Source organism: Lampris incognitus, chromosome 17 (genome assembly GCF_029633865.1).
Source record: "Lampris incognitus isolate fLamInc1 chromosome 17, fLamInc1.hap2, whole genome shotgun sequence".
Classification (NCBI taxonomy): Eukaryota; Metazoa; Chordata; class Actinopteri; order Lampriformes; family Lampridae; genus Lampris; species Lampris incognitus.
This window is the reverse complement of record NC_079227.1, coordinates 35,016,899-35,034,990: the sequence shown is the minus strand read 5'-3', so window position 1 is coordinate 35,034,990 and position 18,092 is coordinate 35,016,899. Positions and strand designations below refer to the sequence as shown.

The following is an 18,092-nucleotide window of genomic DNA, read 5'->3' as shown; positions in this document are numbered from 1 at the left end:
GAGATATACAGGGATGCTTTGCTTGGATACTGTGCATTGTTTACTGTATATTGAACACTGCACGTTATACCACTTCATATCGGGGGGGGGGGGGCAGAATTTCTCCTGTGGTTATGTTTTGGAAGTCCACTGTGGAACACGTCAATTGGGAAAATGTCATAACGACTGTGTAACTAATAAGGTCAAAGAATCGACATTCCAAATTATCCATAGAGTTTACCCAGTGACACGTGTTATTGCACGTAGATTTAAAACAGACGCTGGTGGTAAATGTGTATTCCGTGAGCACGACTTTGAGTCCCTAAGCCACCTTTTCTGGAGCTGCCCACGTGTTAAGCAAAATTTGGACGGATTTATCAAATTTCATTCTTGGAAAAACCTCTTTCAATTGCAAAATGGCTGCTTCTATATCATAAAGACCCCAACACGATGTTTGTTGTAATGTATTAATTATTCTTGGCGGGGTCTTGGTGCATAGAATGGGGGGGGGGGGCAAACAAACTAAGTGTATTCTTGATAGACATGCAAAACAAGACCACTCATTTATGTAAAAAAAAACAATTCGTACTGTTAATATTTTTGAGAAATGCAAGTTAACATTGGAATAATTGATTGCACCCCTGTGTTCAATGTTAAGTTTATGCACGTTTATTGTATTCATATTGTACTGCCCTGTATGTTTTTTCTTTGTCATTAAAAAAAAATGCTGACAGAAGCAGCAATGGCGTAGGGGCCCACATTTTAATTTTTTTTTTTGTTTTGTTTTTTTTGCACAGTGACCCCTCCTGGGGTGAGCATGTGGCAACTCGTCTGCACCTTTTTCTTTTTTTTCCTTGTGTGTTGTTGCCCCGCTGGCTGCCCGCCGCTCGCCCTGCACCGTTTGCTGGACGCGCGGCCGCTCGGCTGCCTGTCTGTCTGTCTCCTCTCACGACCCGTCCGCGACACCCACAATTCCCCGCGCCACGACAAGATGGAAGAGAGCGGCGGCGGCCGCAGAACAATGTTTTGGCAATAAAACGAGAGAAAAAAAAAAAAAACCCCGAAGCGGCGAACACGGGAGAGAAAACACGCAACCATTTACACCAGCTGCGGTCATGTGTGGGTGAGTGGCTCGTCGAAGCGACCTTTACCCGCGGCTCGTTTTTATCGTTTTGGGGAATTACGTCGAGATTTCACGCGAACGGAGGCGCTCGGCGCAACGCCACAAAAAAGAAGAAGAAGAAGAAGAAGAAGAAGAAGAAGAAGGAGCGATGCGCTCGCTCCCTCGCTCGCTCGCAGAGGCAGCATCATTGTTTTCTGCGGTGCGGGCCGTAATGCGGGGCTCCGACGGAGCTAGCTAGCTAGCTAGCTCATGGCTGTTATAAACATAGCCGGCTCCCAGAATCCCAACTTTATTCGGGGTTCCCCCCCCCTCCCCTGTGTAATCCAAAGCCCACGTATACCTCCAAACGTCGGGAAACGGGATAGCTAAGCTAAGCTAAAACAAACGACTAAATAATAAAAGAAAATAAATAAAAAAACAGGTAGCGGTATGCGCTCCCCGACTATAATTATACCTGACGCAAAGCTATCGCGACGTCGCGGAGCGCCAGCGGTCTCCGTCTCCGCCTTCACACGGACGGGCTAGATTTCACCGGCCTCATCAAAGCGCCGGCACGTCCCGCTCGCCTCTAAATCCGGCAAATCACGACCGGCTAGCGAGTTCGGCCCCGCTTCGCCGCCTCGTCTCTCATCGGTTTTGCTAGTTTTTTTTTATTTTTTTTGGTTTTTATCGAATCTGCTTTCCGGCGTCAAAGCGACCGTTGGAACGCTACGTATCCCGTTAGCATTAGCTCGCCCCTTTAGCAGCCGTATGTTAATAAGCAGATAACGTTTAAAACCCTGGTCCGCGGCTCATGGCGAATGATGTTATCGCAACGTGTGTGTGTGGGGAGGGGGGGGGTTTAAATCTGTCCACGTAATGATTTTAACCAGTGTTTGTGTGTGATACGAGCGGCCGTTTTGCGTCCGGCAGCACAAGTAAAGTGACTCTTTAAGTCGACTGTTTCGATCCGAGGTCCCCCCAACGATGCGTCGACCGTCTCTCATTGTGGCTCGCTAAGTCGAGCTAGCTTAGCTTAGCTTAGCTTAGCTAGCTAGCTAGCTAGCTAAGCTAAGCTACTATGCATCACAAAAGCTCGTCCGCTCCCCGTAGGATTCGGTGTCGCCGGAGCCGGATCGAGTCTAGACCAAACAATAAACGCTCGCCTCGGGTCGCTAGCCCGTCCGCAGCCTCGACGCGCGTCCCCGGGATTTGATACGTCGACGTGCCCCCCCCCCCCCCCCAAAAATCGACCCGAAAATCCCTCGTTTTGTTGTTTTTTTTCTCCTTAGGACCCCCCCCCCAAAAAAAATACCGTTTGTTTTAGAGCAAGTGTATTGAACCGGCTAATTTACCAGCTCCGCGCCCGTCGCTTTTAGCTAGCCGTTCCTGTGCGGCGATCGACCCCCCCCCCCCACAATAACCGGCGTTTGTGTTCAAAATCAACCTTCAACCCACGGGGGTTATGGTAAGCTAACGGGGAAGGGGGGTGGTGGACGATGGGGATATCGGGGTTTTTTAGCACCCCGGCGCATCGGCTCTTTGTTTGGCTACAATCCAAGTTGCGTGGGATACAAAATGTCGCACGTAGGCGAAACGTGATTTGGATTGATTTTTGAAGTCCTGCTTTCCTAAATAACGAACAAAGGCTTGCGGTGTTGTGCACACTCCCAGCCGACCCTTTGCGTGTTTAAGGTGCACACGGCTTTCAGATTTGAATGTTTTGTTTTAGCCTGGTCAACCATCGGCCGTGTCAAAGCACAGCGCACTGGGATGCTGTATTCTCGGGCCTTTGTTCGAACAGACCCGTGCGTTTGTTTTGCATCGGTAAAAGCAGCGCGTGCAACAGCCAGCCGTTTTATTATCATGGCCGTTGAGTGAAGTTAATTAGCCATGGCACACATGCCTGCCCAGTGTTGTTGGGTTTGAGTCCTGAACCCCTGACTCGGTCTCAGATCTCGACTTCAGGCTAGTTGCTTTGCTAGTCAGATACCCAATACTGAGACATAGATGCAGTTGGTTGGTTGTTGGCATAGTCTTGTGGAACTACAGCCTAGTGTCAGGGACGCTGTCCCCTGTGTCCACCTATTGTCAGATTATTTCGCTCCATTGGGGTTGGGTGACGCAACAACCACCAAATGTACATATCTGATACATATTTGGAATATGTTTTAATGGTTTTTTTTCTGAACTGTCCTGCACTCATTTTTCTTGTTAAAGAAATATCAGTGTGTTTATGCGTGCTCCATAATTCAGGTAAGAAAATCAAAGAACGTTGAATCTGTTCATCTGGACACAACGTTTATTGACAGAAACGGTTCGTCGCTCATCTAAGTGACCTCTTCAGTGTAAACTGACTGCAGGTATCCCCACCCTTGTAAAACAATACAGCGTGCGTAACAATGATCAGTTTCAGAAGCAAATGGGCTTGACCATTAACTCGAATTTCAATGGCCATGTGTACTATTCACAGAGAATTTGGGAATTTTTGCAATCACGGCATTGTAAGATGGTGATAGATGTACTTTTGGCCACCCCTCAGTTCAGGAATGGTCATTCCCGCTTCACAAACTATATAGATGGCCTCTTTGACTCACCGTTCAAACCAGCGCTCCTCCCTATCAAGGATGTGCACATCCTCATCCACCCCAATGTACAAGTCACCGCAATCCTACCGGCACACAACAGCGTACACTATATTACTCTGTGCCGGGGGGCCCGATCCTTGGGGTGGACCAATTTCTGGTGTGGCGTGTTTTGGGGTTTGAAAGCAACTGAGATGCAGGGTTTGGAAAATATGCCTCTTAACTTTTCCGACACTCCTGCCACATACGGAATCACCACTAGTTTACACTTTGGCAGCTTTTGTCCATCTCCTCTCTTCGATCAGCTGATGCACTGCTTTGGTGCCTTCCTGGCTTTGACAAACGCCCCGTTAGGATAACCATACTTAACCAGGGCCTGTTTAATGTGGGATTTCTCTCCTTCCCCGGCCGCTGTGTCAAATTGCTACATAAATATGATTAAATTAAGGTGTTCAGTAACAGCCAGCTGTGCACCTTGTGTTCCAGTTCAGTAAAGCCCAATGAATCCTATGAAGTCATTAATGGGTGACTGAGAGGAAATGTAAAGGACACAGCAATCACTGACTATAAAGGCCATCTAGCTAGCACCATCTAAATAGCCATATTTCCCCAAGTGGCACAACTGAAATACGTACAACTTCCATTCCTGGATAGTCTGCTTGTTCTGGTATTTAGTCCTCCATAAAGTGCTAGAATTTTGAAGTTGTTCCCTTGTTTTTTTGTGTGCTTAACATGGCATCTGCCTGTGCTCTGTTGTCCAGGATATCCTCCTGCACTCCTTTGTAGATAACTCACCCTCCTCCCCCCTGCAAGAAGCAAGACCACCACAATGAGTATTATCCAAGACAAAATGGGCAACGAGTTCCTGCGCAACGGTGGCATGGACCCCAACTTTGCGCCTGGCATGCTGATGTTTAGCCACTTGCCGCCCGTCACCAGCTTCACTCGGCTCGCCTCCCAGTCAGTCATGGGTGAGCTACCTCAGGAGATGATCCTGAAGAAGGAACGTGACTCGCCCCCAGAACAGCAAGCATCTACCAACAACACTGGGGGCTTCCTTCATGGCATGGGCATCAAGCAGGAGCGGCTGAGTGAATTGGACTACCGCATGCCCCTCTACGGTGGGGCAAGTGGGGGAGTAGGGGTGAACTGCGTGGGAGGGGGAGCGGGGAAGAGTGGCACTGACATGCTGGAGATTTCATTCAGCAACCACCACCACAATCATCAGAACATGCTCCTGCACGATGTCAGCTTAAGCAACATGCGGCCCCTTGGAGAACCGGTAAGGGGGAAGGAGGTGTTATCAATGAAGCTGTATTTATCATTTTCTTGCGGATTAAAAGTGCCTTCACCATTTTGACTCTATGCATTCTAGATTAAGCGATCTCATGCTTTGATATTTCAATGATTACTTACTTTTGTCTCAAATTGTTTTTTTTTTTGTGCGTTGTGGAGAATTGGCCCGTTCCCATGAGCCTGTTATTCACCTTTCTGAGTTGCCATTGTGGCTTCTAACCCACCACTTGGCCTGGTTTAACCCAATGTCGGGCTGCTTCTGTGCTTTGTTCCAAGATGTCTGGAAGACCAGGTAAAGAGCCGAAAGAGTCCTCAGGAAGAAGAGGTCGGAAGAGCAATGGTGACGGCCAGGGGGGCAAAGCCCGACGAAAACGTGGCGATGCAGCAAAGGTGGAACCCTGATCTGTCTGTCTTGACTACTCTCATGCAAAATGTCCCCTACTTATCCACCCTAACCTATCCAGCTTCTCTTGTTTTTTATCTCCGATACCTTTTCATGCATTTTCCACGACACTGTATTACACGATATGATGTTCAAGTATTTTTCCCATTAGTGTGACAATTGGCTTGTTTCTGTTTTTTGATCTGGGAGTAGAAAAAACACGTTTGCCCATTGCAGTTTTTTGGACAAATTTTGACCTCTTGAACATGTTGTTTCTTTCACTTAGGCCATGATGTTGGATGCAGACGGGGCATGCTTGTCTCCCAACTCCAAACCACATATCTGCGAGCACTGCAGCGCTGCCTTCCGCAGCTCCTACCACTTGCGCAGACACGTGCTCATCCACACAGGTGAGAGACTCTCGGTGCCACACAGCTTTTACCTTGGCGTTTCACCATTTTACCAGGGCTGAGGTGGAGCAGAGATGTCATCGGGTCAATTTTAAATTTGCTCAACTGGTTTTCTGTTGCCCTCAACGGCTGTTCCAGCTGTATCTTAGTGTTTTGATCAGGCAGTGTGCCATAGGAAGGGCAATGATGGATTAAAGCTGATTATTCAGTATTCTGTTTTCACTCTTAAGGTAATTTCTTAGTCATTTCAAACTCATTACCATTACAAGCTTACATGGTGTCTAGGGGTGGGACGATTCACAACTCTCATGGTTCGATACGTCTCACGATTCAGGGCTCATGGTTTCAGTTCAGTACGATACAGTGGACGCCTTGGTAAGCAAGAGACAAAACTTAATTGCAGTTTTCCGTTTTTCATTTATTTTAAGTATTACGCCCAACATTTTGGCATTATCAAGGCACGTACTCAAACGTAATGCAAGTGCAACATTTCTAACAAAATGTTGTGCCATCTTTTCTTGTTGTGTTTCACAATTGCTTTACTTTAAACTTTTAAAAACTACTGGAATGACCAAGGCGGTCGTTTTGGATTTTCAAACTTTTAATAACTTTGTAGAAAAAAACAAAGATACAGACCTGCCGCTCCCTGAATGCACCTAAAATTGCATATATTTGCATTAAAATTAGTTTTAAATCAGTTACACCAAAAAAAAAGGAAAAAAAATAAGATCTACCTAAAACGACCATGAGCGGTCAAAATGACCGCACGTACTTTGCACATCATGTCACTATTTATGACGTGTGTTGTTGGCGTCATTTCCTTCACAACGTTCAGTTCTTTTTTTACATTTCATGTTTTATAGGCCTTGTTACGTTTGTTAGGTTAGCAATATGTGTTTTCCGTTTTGTTTTTCGGGTATTATTTCCGACATGTCTGGTTACAGACACCGTTACAGACGCAGCGTGACTACCACCGAGGTGTTGCAGTATTTACAGGCGTTGGACAGCAGCCATTTGAAATTATTTGAAAAATAGTATTGTAACGACCATGAATGAGTAGACTCGCTAGCCAGTTGGCCAACGGGTCGGACCCTTTAGTCGACTGGTTAGCGCAGTCGCCCGTGGTGCGAGCAGCCCAGGTTCGCGTCCTGGCTGTAACGGATTCCCGGCTGCCCACTGAATTCGCTACAGTGTTATAGTTGTTAAAATGTTGATTTTGGTGTCGGTCGTTTCCTAACAGACATACTAACATATGTAATGCATTAATATCTCAATTGGGTATTTATCTTGACAAAGTATAGAGTTTAAATACCGGCGGCCATTTTGACCGCCCATGGTCGTTTTAGGTAGGCGTGAAATCCCAGTCGCTCTAATAGCACACAATCTCGTGAAATGGGGAGCGTCTCAAACCGTGAAGACCGTGTCGAACGATCCGGAATTCGATCCTTTATCGTCCCACCCCTAATGGCGTCCTCTTAAAAGTGTTGTGTGACCCTTTGTGCACTCCATGTTGGACACAAGGTGTTGACCTGCCACCGGGCCTCCTGTTGGAAGGGATTAATGGGTAACGGTGCCGCTTTGCTTTCACATACTTGTATTCGTTTAAGATGCCCTCCAAGTGAAGCCTACTCAGTGTTGCCATACGAGAGATGTATCTTCTGATCGTGATGTGCCTGAATAACTCTTCATACTGTGGGTCAGTTATGACAGCATTTTGCCAGTTCCCACTAGTGATGTGCCCACATGTATGGGGACTCATTCCCACTTGTGTCATGAATTTGAAAGTGATTGTAAGGCCGTTGTAGTTCAAGGGTTAAATGAACAGTGATATCAAACCTGATGTTCTTTCACTGATTATTTTTCCCCTTCAAAATAATTTGAAGCTTTACTTCACTTTTCTTTTATTCACTGCTACTGTGGCTCGACATAAAACCAGACATTACGTAACCCTAGAAACACGTCAGTGCTGACCCACTGGAATTAGTCATTTTTGGTGGTGGAATTAGTCATTCTCTTTGCTGGGAAGTATTCACTCATCCTGGAATTTGCTGGGAAGTCTTCACTCATCTTGGAATGTGACCTTGTTGATGCCACATCTCGTTCCCCTGCTGTAGTGTAATTTCCTTGGCAAGCTGAGCTTTATTCCAGTGAATGTTTGCCTTTGTAATACAGTATGAAGCACACTTTAAAAGTCATCTGTGAAAGGGGGCGTCCGGGTAGTGTATCGGATCGGCGGTTCAAATCCCCATGTTACCTCCGGCTTGATCGGGCGTCCCTACAGACACAATTGGCTGTGTCTGCGGGTGGGAAGCTGGATGTGGGTATGTTTCCTGGTCGCTGCACTAACACCTGATGCCGGCAGCCATAGCAACATGTACCCTGGCTCTGCCAAATGACAAGCTAAGCAGGTGTGGGCTTGGCTAGTACTTGGATGGGAGACCTCCCGGGAAAACTGACTTGGTGTTGGAGGGCCAGTAGGGAGCAGTCTTCCCTCTGGTCCTAATTTAAAAAATACAAAAACAAAAAAACAACAAATATCAAAAATCCCAGTGCAGTGATGGGACACTGTGCTGTAGGAGATGCCGTCCTTCAGCTGAGACGTTAAACCGAGGTCCTGACTAAAGATCCCATGGCACTTATCGCAAAGACTAGGGGGTCCCCGGTGTCCTGGCAACATTCCCAACCTGGCTCTCTCCATCTGGCCACCTAATCATCCCCCCATGTAATTGGCTCATTGATTCCTCCCTCTCCACCTCAAGCTGATGTGTGATGAGCATTCTCCCACAAAATGGCTGCCGTGCATCACCCAGGTGGTGCTACACATTGGCGGTGGTTGAGGTGGGTTACCCCCTTCAATGTCAAGCGCTTTGTGTTTCTAGAAAAGTGCTATATAAATACAATGATTATTATCATGATTTTGTGTTTACCTGACCGGTGACTATAACATGTCATGTTTAAAATTGAGCATTCATTTTCCATAAAGATCACTTTACGGGTGTCCGGGTAGCGTAGTGGTCTATTCCGTTGCCTACCAACACGGGGATTGCCGGTCTGAATCCCCGTGTTACCTCCGGCTTGGCTGGGCATCCCTACGGACACAATTGGCCGTGTCTGTGGGTGGGAAGGCAGATGTGGGTATGTGTCCTGGTCGCTGCACTAGCACCTCCTCTGGTCGGTCGGGGCACTTGTTCGGGAGGGGTGGGGGAACTGGGGGAATAGCGTGATCCTCCCACGCGCTATGTCCCCCTGATGAAACTCCTCACTGTCAGGTGAAAAGAAGCGGCTGGCGACTCCATGTGTATCGGAGGAGGCATGTGGTAGTCTGCAGCCCTCCTGGGATCGGCAGAGGGGGTGGAGTAGCGGCCGGGATGGCTCGGAAGAGAGGGTTAATTGACCGAGTACAATTGAGGAGAAAAAGGGCGGGGGAAAAAAAACTTTGGAAAGTTTAATGTTGGCCTCAATATGACCACAAAACAGAAAAGGAAGTGAGCAAGGCAAAAATTGAAACAACATAACCCCCCCCCCCCCCCGGTCGACAACTAATAGAACATTTCTAGTGAAAACGCTGCCTGAGTAGATCAGTAAAGAGTATGGGTCTCATTGGAAAGGTATTTAAATGAAGATATTCTTGCATTATTAGGTTTGTGTCGTTGACTCTCATCACGACCACCTTCAGACACAGTCATGTGATGCGGGGCTGGAGGTTCAGGAAACATTAATTAACGTGGTGAGCTGGTGGTTGTATTCTTGATCGCACAGGTGAGAGGCCTTTCCGGTGCAGTCAGTGCAACATGAGCTTCATACAGAAGTATCTGCTGCAGAGGCACGAGAAGATCCACAGCGGTAAGTGTTGGTGCTGCTTTACTTGCAGATTACTGTTTCTGAAAATATACACCGCCTATAAAGACAACTGGAGCGATGACGTCGTTTCCTGTTGGTAGGCCTTTTGCTGCAAAGATTATTTTTGAGTCTAGAATCATGTACCAACCATTTAACAGATTTCTTTTTTCACTTTTAATAAGATATTTGCTGCTTTTGTAATAATACTTTTCACCATCCATTAACATAATTTTACCAAGACTACGAGTAGTGGTTATGCTTTACTTTCGTCATCGCTAATTGCTTTCGGTGCAGGTGAGAAGCCGTTCAGCTGTGACCAGTGTAACATGCGGTTCATACAGAAGTACCACATGGAGCGGCACAAGAGGACGCACAGCGGTGAGAAGCCATATCGATGCGACACCTGTCAACAGGTAGGCAACATCACGCAGCTGCGTTGTGTGTCAGTGAGCTGACCGCTGCTTTTCCCCTGCTGGTGTACATGTTGTCCAGTTAGCTTCTCTCGCCCCTAGTCAAAATCCAGTCCAAAATGCTGCAGAGTCGGCGAGGGTTTAGTAGACAGTTGTTGGGTAATGCTCCTTTTGCCGGCTTGGTTGAGCGATTTGTCTTCCAAACCTGTGCAAAGTGAATTCACTTGAGATTATTACAGGGTGTGTTTGTTCCCATAAGACCCCTTAACACGAGAACGACCGGGGTTTCACTCCTGCCTGAAACAACTATGGGCGGTCAAATACTGCAACGCCTCGGTGGTAGTCACATTTGCGTCTGAAATGGCAGCTGTAACCAGACGTGTTGGAAATATGACCTGAAAAACAAAACAGAAAACACATATTGCTACTCTAGCAAACGTGAAATAAAACAAGAACTGAATGTTGTGAAGGAAATGATGCAAACAACACACCTGACATCACGCGCATGATGACGCGCAAATTACGCGTGGCCGTTTTCATAACTTTTTTTTGTGCGATTGATCTAAAACTAATTTTAATGCAAATATATGCAGTTTTAGGAATGGTCAGGGAGCAGCAGGTCTGTATCTTTTTTTTTTTTTTTTTTTTTTCACAAAGTTACATTCAGAACTTTGAAAATCCAAAACGGTCAAAATTACCGCCTTGGACTTTTTATTAGTTTTTAAATTCTAGTCGTTGTTTGGGACTGTTTCAATGTTTATTTTCAGTTCTTTTTTTACATTTCGCGTTTTATAGGCCTCGTTACGTTTGTTAGATTAGCAATATGTGTTTTCCGTTTTGTTTTTCAGGTAATATTTTTACTTTTTCAGTTTTACTATTCAAGTTTGACCATGTCTCTCTGAATTTTAAATTGTTTAAAAATAGTATTAAAGTTGTTAAAATGTTAATTTTGGTGTCAGTTAGTTTCATAACAGACATGCTAACATACGCAATGCATTAATATCTCAACTGGGTATTTATCTTGACAGAATATAGAGTTTAAAAACAAGCGGTCAAAATGACCGCCCATGGTCGTTCTAGGTAGATCTTATCGTAACCTTTTTTTCTTTTCTTTTTTTTTTTGTGCGATTGATTTAAAACTAATTTTAATGCAGATATATGCAATTTTAGGAGCATTCAAGGAGTAGCGGGTCTGTATCTTTTTTTTTTTTTTCAATTAAGATATAAAAAATCCAAAACAGTCAATGACTGTCCTGGTCATTCTAGTGTTGACGTACTGTTTTTCAGCAGTGTGGTGCATCCTGTGTTGACGTGTCACCTGGCTCAACAGTCAGGTGACACTTCGACACAGGATGCACCACATGTCTGAGATCTGTAAATGCCGTTTGCCGTTTTTCAGAAAATACTAGGGATGTACCAGTGCTAGTAATCAGGCAGACACCAAGTTAATAATCAAGTATCAGTATCTTAGATTTTATTGAAGCCTGAAATCCAATATCAAAAGCCATGACTAATATGTTATAGAATAAAATATGTTGTAAAATAAAAGCCAAATGGCTTGATTTACTGCATTTTGGAACATGGAAACAAGTATTCTTTATTATTATTGTTGTTGTTATTATTTTATTTGTTCTTTTAATAGTGGGGGGGAAAACAATTCTCTTAATTATTTTGCTCGCTGACCCCAAACTAGTGGTCGAAGTCAACACTGTTAAGTAAAACTAGTGAATCAGATTGCTACGCGGTATTTGTCGATACTTAAGATTCCTACTCTGGAGCAGTATCAGGAGTGAAAAAGTGATACTAGTGCATCCCCACCAGTTTCATATGCAGATACAAATATGGTCACGCCCAAATGTGCATATGAAACTGTTGGTTGGTTTGGGTGGTTATGCCACTGTATTGTTTATAAGGGTGGGATACCTGCAGTCAGCTGAGACTGAAGAGGTCACTTAGATGATGATGGAACGTATCTGTCAATAAACATTGTATCAACCCTCTTTGACCGGTGTTGATAGATCAAGAATGTAAAGGATTACATTATCCTTATTGTAACTAATGATAACTTATTGGTGAGGCTGAAGTCATATTGCAGCATTGTATCCAGTCCAATGCACATCCGGAAGACCCCTGCTTCTGCCCAACAGGTCTAGTTATTGGAAAAGTGAATAAATATTACATTGGAAAAGTGAATAAATATTACCTTACTGGAACGACCGGGATTTCACTCTTACCTAAAACGACCATGGGCGGTCGTTTTGACCGCCCGTTTTTTAAACTCTATATTCTGTCAGGATAAATACCCAACTGAGATATTAATGCATTACATATGTTAGTATGTCTGTTAGGAAATGACTGACACCACAATTAACATTTTAACTATAATACTATTTTTAAACAATTTAAACTTCAGGGAGACATGGTCGAACACACATTGCTAATCTAACAAATGTAACAAGGCCTAAAAAACGTGAAATGTAAAAAAAGAACTAGAATATTGAAACGGTCCCAAACAACGACCGGAACTGAAAAACTACTAGAACGACCATGGGTGGTCAAAGTGACCGCCACGGTTTTTAAACCCTATATTCTGTCAAGGTAAATATCCAATTGAGATGTTAATGCATTACACATGGTAGCATGTCTGTTATGAAACTAACTGACACCAAACTTCACATTTTAACAACTTTAATACTATTTTTCAAACAATTTAAAATGGCCGCTGTCCAACGCCTGTAAATACTGCAATGCTTTGGTGGTAGTCATGGTGCGTCTAACGGTGTCTGTAACCAGACATGTTGGACATAATCACAAATTAAGTTTAGACTATTTCTCTGCACTGGAGAACGCTAGTGTGTTTCTAGGACAGACCAATGAACTCCACGAAGGAAATGACGCGACCAACACAAGTCATAAATAGTGACGATGACGCACAAACTGCGTGCAGTCATTTTGACCACTCATGGTTGTTTTAGGTTGATATTGTGTTTTTTATTTTATTATTTCATTGTGGAAAAAAGATACCAGGGTCTCGAGCTGGTTTGAGATTCCAAGTTAGAATGATTAAGATAATTTCCAAATTAATATAATCAAACTTTGTCAAAGAAGCGCAACTGCTACAAGTCCTTGTTGTGACAGGAAATTTCAGAGATTATTTTGTCCATTTAATATAAAAAAAAACAAAACAATTTCTCACCTGTGTTTTCCTATTTCCCCATTTTCCTACCAGTTTTTCTCAAGAACAGACCGGTTACTGAAGCACAAAAGGACATGTGGAGAAGCCATAAAGAAAGGCCTGGACCCCAGCATGCTGCAGCTCAGCGAGGCGGAGCTAGGCCAGGGCAGCTACTCGCTCACTCAGGGAAACGCTACCACCTCGGGAAGAAAGCGTGTCAAGTCCAAAAATGGTGAGGGCGGCGAGCGCAAGAGAAAAAAGAACGCCTCAGCAGCAACTACGTTGGCCCCCTCCTCCTCAGAAGAGGTTGCCCACAATCTAGGCCTGCAGGACTTTAGCATGGAGCACCCCTCAGGAGCTGGCCCAACTGTGCAGGGACGTACCCCTAAATTGGTCTTCAAAAAGGCTGGTCGCAAGGGTCTGGACAAGAGCCTGCTATCACTGGAAGACGTCAGTCAGTCCTCCACCTCCCTCCACGGGCAGAAGCTGATATCCCAGAAGCCTAGCTCTATCGATCATGTGGGAGCTGCGGGCCTGGACAACATTGGTTTGCTCCAGGGCCCCAAGCAGGGTCCTGCTACCAGCAGCAATTATGATGATGCAATGCAGTTTTTGAAAAAGCGGCGCTACCTCCACGCAGCCAACAACGACTATGGGGCAAGCTCGCTGCACATGGCACCCCATGGTAGTAGCGTTATCCAGGGTTCCATGGGGCCTGAGCCCACACTGGCCATGCTGGACTCCTCACCTTTGGAGCTCAAGCATGACAAGGCAGGTATCCCAGATGAGGTGCTTCAAAGCCTGTTGGACCATTATACCCACAAGCCAGAAGGTGCACACCACCACGATGTGACTTTTGACCTGTCAGACCACCCACACCACGTGGACCTGCAGCCAGCTGCTCCTGTTACCCCAGACCTGGAGGATGACTCGCCCAATAGTGGTGATAAGACGGTGGTGATGAGTGAATACTCCAAGTTCCTGTTGCAGGCCTTGGAACGCACCAGCCACAGTGGGCCCTTTGCCAGCCTAGGCCCCACTGGGCCCTTCCCACTGTTGTCCAGCAGTTCAAGCCCGACAGGGCCTCTCTTCTCTGAGAAGCATGTCTACACCGCATCACCGCTAGAGTGTGGCTACCCTCCTGCTGTATCCTCCCCTCTCCCGATTGCTGCCCCGTCATCCACCTCCTCAACCTCCTCCTCTTCAAAGTCCCACTATGGCATGTTGGTGGGCTCTCCCTCTCAGCCTGGCTACCACCTCAGCCTGGAATCCACCAGCCACCAGCAGCTCACTCCATCACAGGAGCTGACCGAGCAGCTAGAGAAGCAACACTCCCCCGGTACCTTTAATTTACCCCCCCAGGACCTGACATCCTCGGGTGAGGGCCCCAAGGTGCAGCAGGCCAAGGCTGGCGGGGGCACTGCACCAACCAATGGTTCTAGCTATCCAGACTTATCGCCCCTGGATGCCCCCAAGGAGGCCACCTACCAGATTGAGAACTTTGCCCAGGCCTTTGGCTCCCAGTTCAAGTCCGGACGCCGTACCCCTCTGAACTATGGCAATGATCCTGGGGCGGAGGTCGACCACCGAATACGGACTCCAGTGTCAGAATTCTCAGGGTATACCAGTTTGTTAGCTGACGTCAGTGAGCCAGTAAGTACAGGATCAAAAACCCCGACAAGCCAAAGTTTCAGATAAGGTTCAAACAATGTGAACCCAGTTGGGGGCTGTCCTTTTACTGTGTGTGCTGTCCCTAAACCCATCTTGGTTTTTTTTTTTTTCTTCTTGTAGCGAGGTTGAATTTAAAAATTAAAACACTGCCATTAAATATTGACATGAAAACTCTACCAGGGATGGTCTTCCAAGGCCTCAAATGCAATTTTTTTTTAATATTCTTTTTTTTTTTATTATGTATTTAGTCTCAACTAGAGTAGTGAGTATGATATGAACATAAGCCGTAGATATAAATGTAATTTAAACCATTTAGATAGTAGCTATGGACTTACTTGTTTTACCTTTTTTTCTCTCGAACCTTTGTTCTACCAATCACCATACCATTGTAAAGTAATATTGAATTATGTCGATACGTTCAATAATAATGTTTGTGGCAGGGAAAGGCCCAGAATTCAAATGGCAAAAAAAAAAAAAAGTATATATTGTCTGTTACAAGAAACGTATTTACTCAGGAAATAGGCAAAAATTGTGTAATAAGATTTTGTATTATAAGATGCAATTAGCACACTTTTTACAGGTGTACTTGGAGACTACAAAGCTTTCATTTTTCTAACTCCTTGCAACAACAAAAAAAAAACAACAAAACAAAACAAACAAAAAAAAAAGAACGGTTACATGTTCATCTTGTTAGGTTTCTGCCGTGTTTAGGTTTCGTCAGGGTTGCGGTACTGTTGAGTCAATGTGAAGACATCCACTGACGTTTTATAAAGGGCCACGTGTCTGTACACTAGCTATTATGGGTTGTTATTATTTTTTTTTACACATTTTGTTTTAAGCACACGCCGCATGCGCACAGTGCGTTCCTCTCCGAGCCGAAGGGGGCGTTGTGTGTGCGGCGTGCCGTCGGTCAGCACGCAGAATCGATCCCCTTGCGGCCGTGCCCGCCGGCGGCCCGTGCCAGGGCGGCGGCGTCGTCGGCGAAACGTTCGACCCCCAAACTCGTCTGTGGGCCCCGCTGTCCGTCCCGGCCCTGCGGTCCCGGGACGCGGCGGACGCCAGTCCTCTCCGTGACCTCTTCGTCAAGCTGTTGCCAACACGTCTTTGTTTTTTATTTTGTTTTCCTGACGATTTGTTTTTAACCGCTCCGCTCTCTCTGGCCCTTTTTCTGTTTTTTCCCCGATCGACGGAATCAAACAAGCACTTTTTTAAACGAACCAACATTGGAAGAAAAAAAAAAAACAACAACAACAACTCGTTCAAATTGCTTATGTCGTTATCATGATGCTGATTATTGTTCTTTTAAGAGGTGAAAACTGTGAACATGGGGGGCGGGGTGGGGTGGGGTGGCTGGGGAGGGGTGGACTATTGTTTCATGGGGTTTAAATAGGGGGTTTACTAGGCATGACCACGGGCATTTAGATGTATTTTAATGGTTTTTCAAGGGTGGGTGTGTGTGTGTGTGTGTGTGTGTGTGTGTGCGCGGGGTGGGGCCGGGGTGGGGTGGGGGTGGGGTGGAGGTGGTGATGTAAAAAGATATGCCATATTTTTTTTTTTTTAATACAATTTTCTTGAGTACCTCTTTGTATTTAAGTTGTTTCAAAAGAAGGGGCTATGATGCTGGATCCCTTATGCTTTTATTCCTACTGTCGAAAACGATGATTGCTGGATGCAGGACCCCCCCTCCCCCCTCCCTCCCCCCACCACGTATTTATTCTAGCCGCGGTTCGATAGCGGATGCTTTTGGCGAGTCATTTCCTGGCCCCACACTTCCACAGCAGCGGTCTGTCCTAATGCTCATGTTCTTATACACCACACAGATTTCAGAAGTGAAAAGAATCTGACTTCAGTGACGCCTGAGAAGTCCAGGGATGCCCCCCCCCTCCCCAGTCTCACCCACACACACACCCACACACCCACACACACACACACAACACATACACAAAATTTGCAGCCCTGCACTCTCAAGAATAAACAATGGCCTTCTTTGTCTTCCGTGGCTCAAGTCATTCTGTCCCGGCAGCCAGGGTTGATATTTAATTTATTCATTTCCTGTGTGTGTGTGTGTGTGTGCACCCCCCCCTCCTCCACCACCACCACCACCACCACCACCCCAAACAGCCCCGACCGTGTCTGTGAACTCCACAGCCAAGAGACTTTGAAGCTTCTCGGATCGCATGGAGCAAAGACTGGCTGCTTCACACTAAAAAACACACTATGCTTTTGAAAGGAGGAAAGGTGGATGAAAGATGGAGAAATTAAAAAAAAACAAAAAAACAAAAAACTAGGATTGACCTAAATATACCTCATCACTGAAGCGTAAGAAAGCAGGGATGCGCGTTTCATGTATGTAGTGGACATATTTGTAGTATAGGTTCAATATAATGTATAATCATTTAACACCGCCTGTGTTTACAAGTTAGAGAGCAGTTGACTTGTCATGATGCAAATGTAAGTTTTGATTTTTTTTTTTTTTGATTTTTTTTTTTTTGTCCGTAAAAGCTTTCACGCCAAGCAGTGTTGCATTCTAGATGCCTCATAGAAAGTTCATTTGTCTCATGTTCTATCCTTTATTTTTGTTACTGGCCATAACGTGTTTTGATATGATCTCTAGAAGGATATTGTTTACAAAATGTACAAAAACACTAAAAAAAGTGTTAATTTTTTTTTTTTTTGTTTCCTCCAGTATGCATGATGTGACATTTTTGTATGGCTTTTTTCTGATCGTCACTTCAACACCAAATTTTGTAGCAGAAGCCTCCCCCATCCCTATGTCTTATTTGTTCTAGATCCCTTGTGGTAAGATTTCAGGGCTGTACCTGTTATTGAGTTTATAAACGGATTAGAGAAGCCAATAAAGTTTTTTTGTTAAAAAAAAAAAGCAGCTAGGGTTGTCTTGTTTCTTAGGAAAGAATAAGGACTCGTTCTCTCTTCATTTAACATGTCTTTCCCTCTCACTTGCTACTTATTGCACTGATGGCAAAGGGGACAGCATAATGGGGAATTGCAGGCTATGAGATTTACAAACACTGAATTTCAAGTAAAAAAAAAGAAAAAGTTATGCAGTATCTGTCCACTAGAGGGCAGACAATAGTACGACATAGATTCCAATAAACACGGCTGTGTTATTCAATTCAGTTCAATGATGCGTTATTGGCATGACTGCATTAATTACAATGTTGCCAAAGCGGGTGACAACAAAACAGGTCAACAGAGTGCCAAACAAACAAGGAAAATGGGAA

The 18,092-nt window shown here is 45.1% G+C and overlaps 1 protein-coding gene across 1 annotated transcript; it reads left to right on the top strand.

The window, feature by feature from the left end:
• Window positions 1-813: 813 nt before the first annotated feature.
• LOC130127547 (zinc finger protein 281-like) lies at window positions 814-16,156 on the top strand. Its single transcript, XM_056297217.1, has 7 exons — window positions 814-1,102; window positions 4,428-4,948; window positions 5,239-5,352; window positions 5,631-5,754; window positions 9,514-9,597; window positions 9,889-10,007; window positions 13,234-16,156. The coding sequence occupies exons 2-7, from the start codon at window positions 4,496-4,498 to the stop codon at window positions 14,875-14,877; spliced, it is 2,538 nt and encodes an 845-aa protein (XP_056153192.1). The 5' UTR covers window positions 814-1,102; window positions 4,428-4,495; the 3' UTR covers window positions 14,878-16,156.
• The last annotated feature ends 1,936 nt before the right edge of the window (window positions 16,157-18,092 follow it).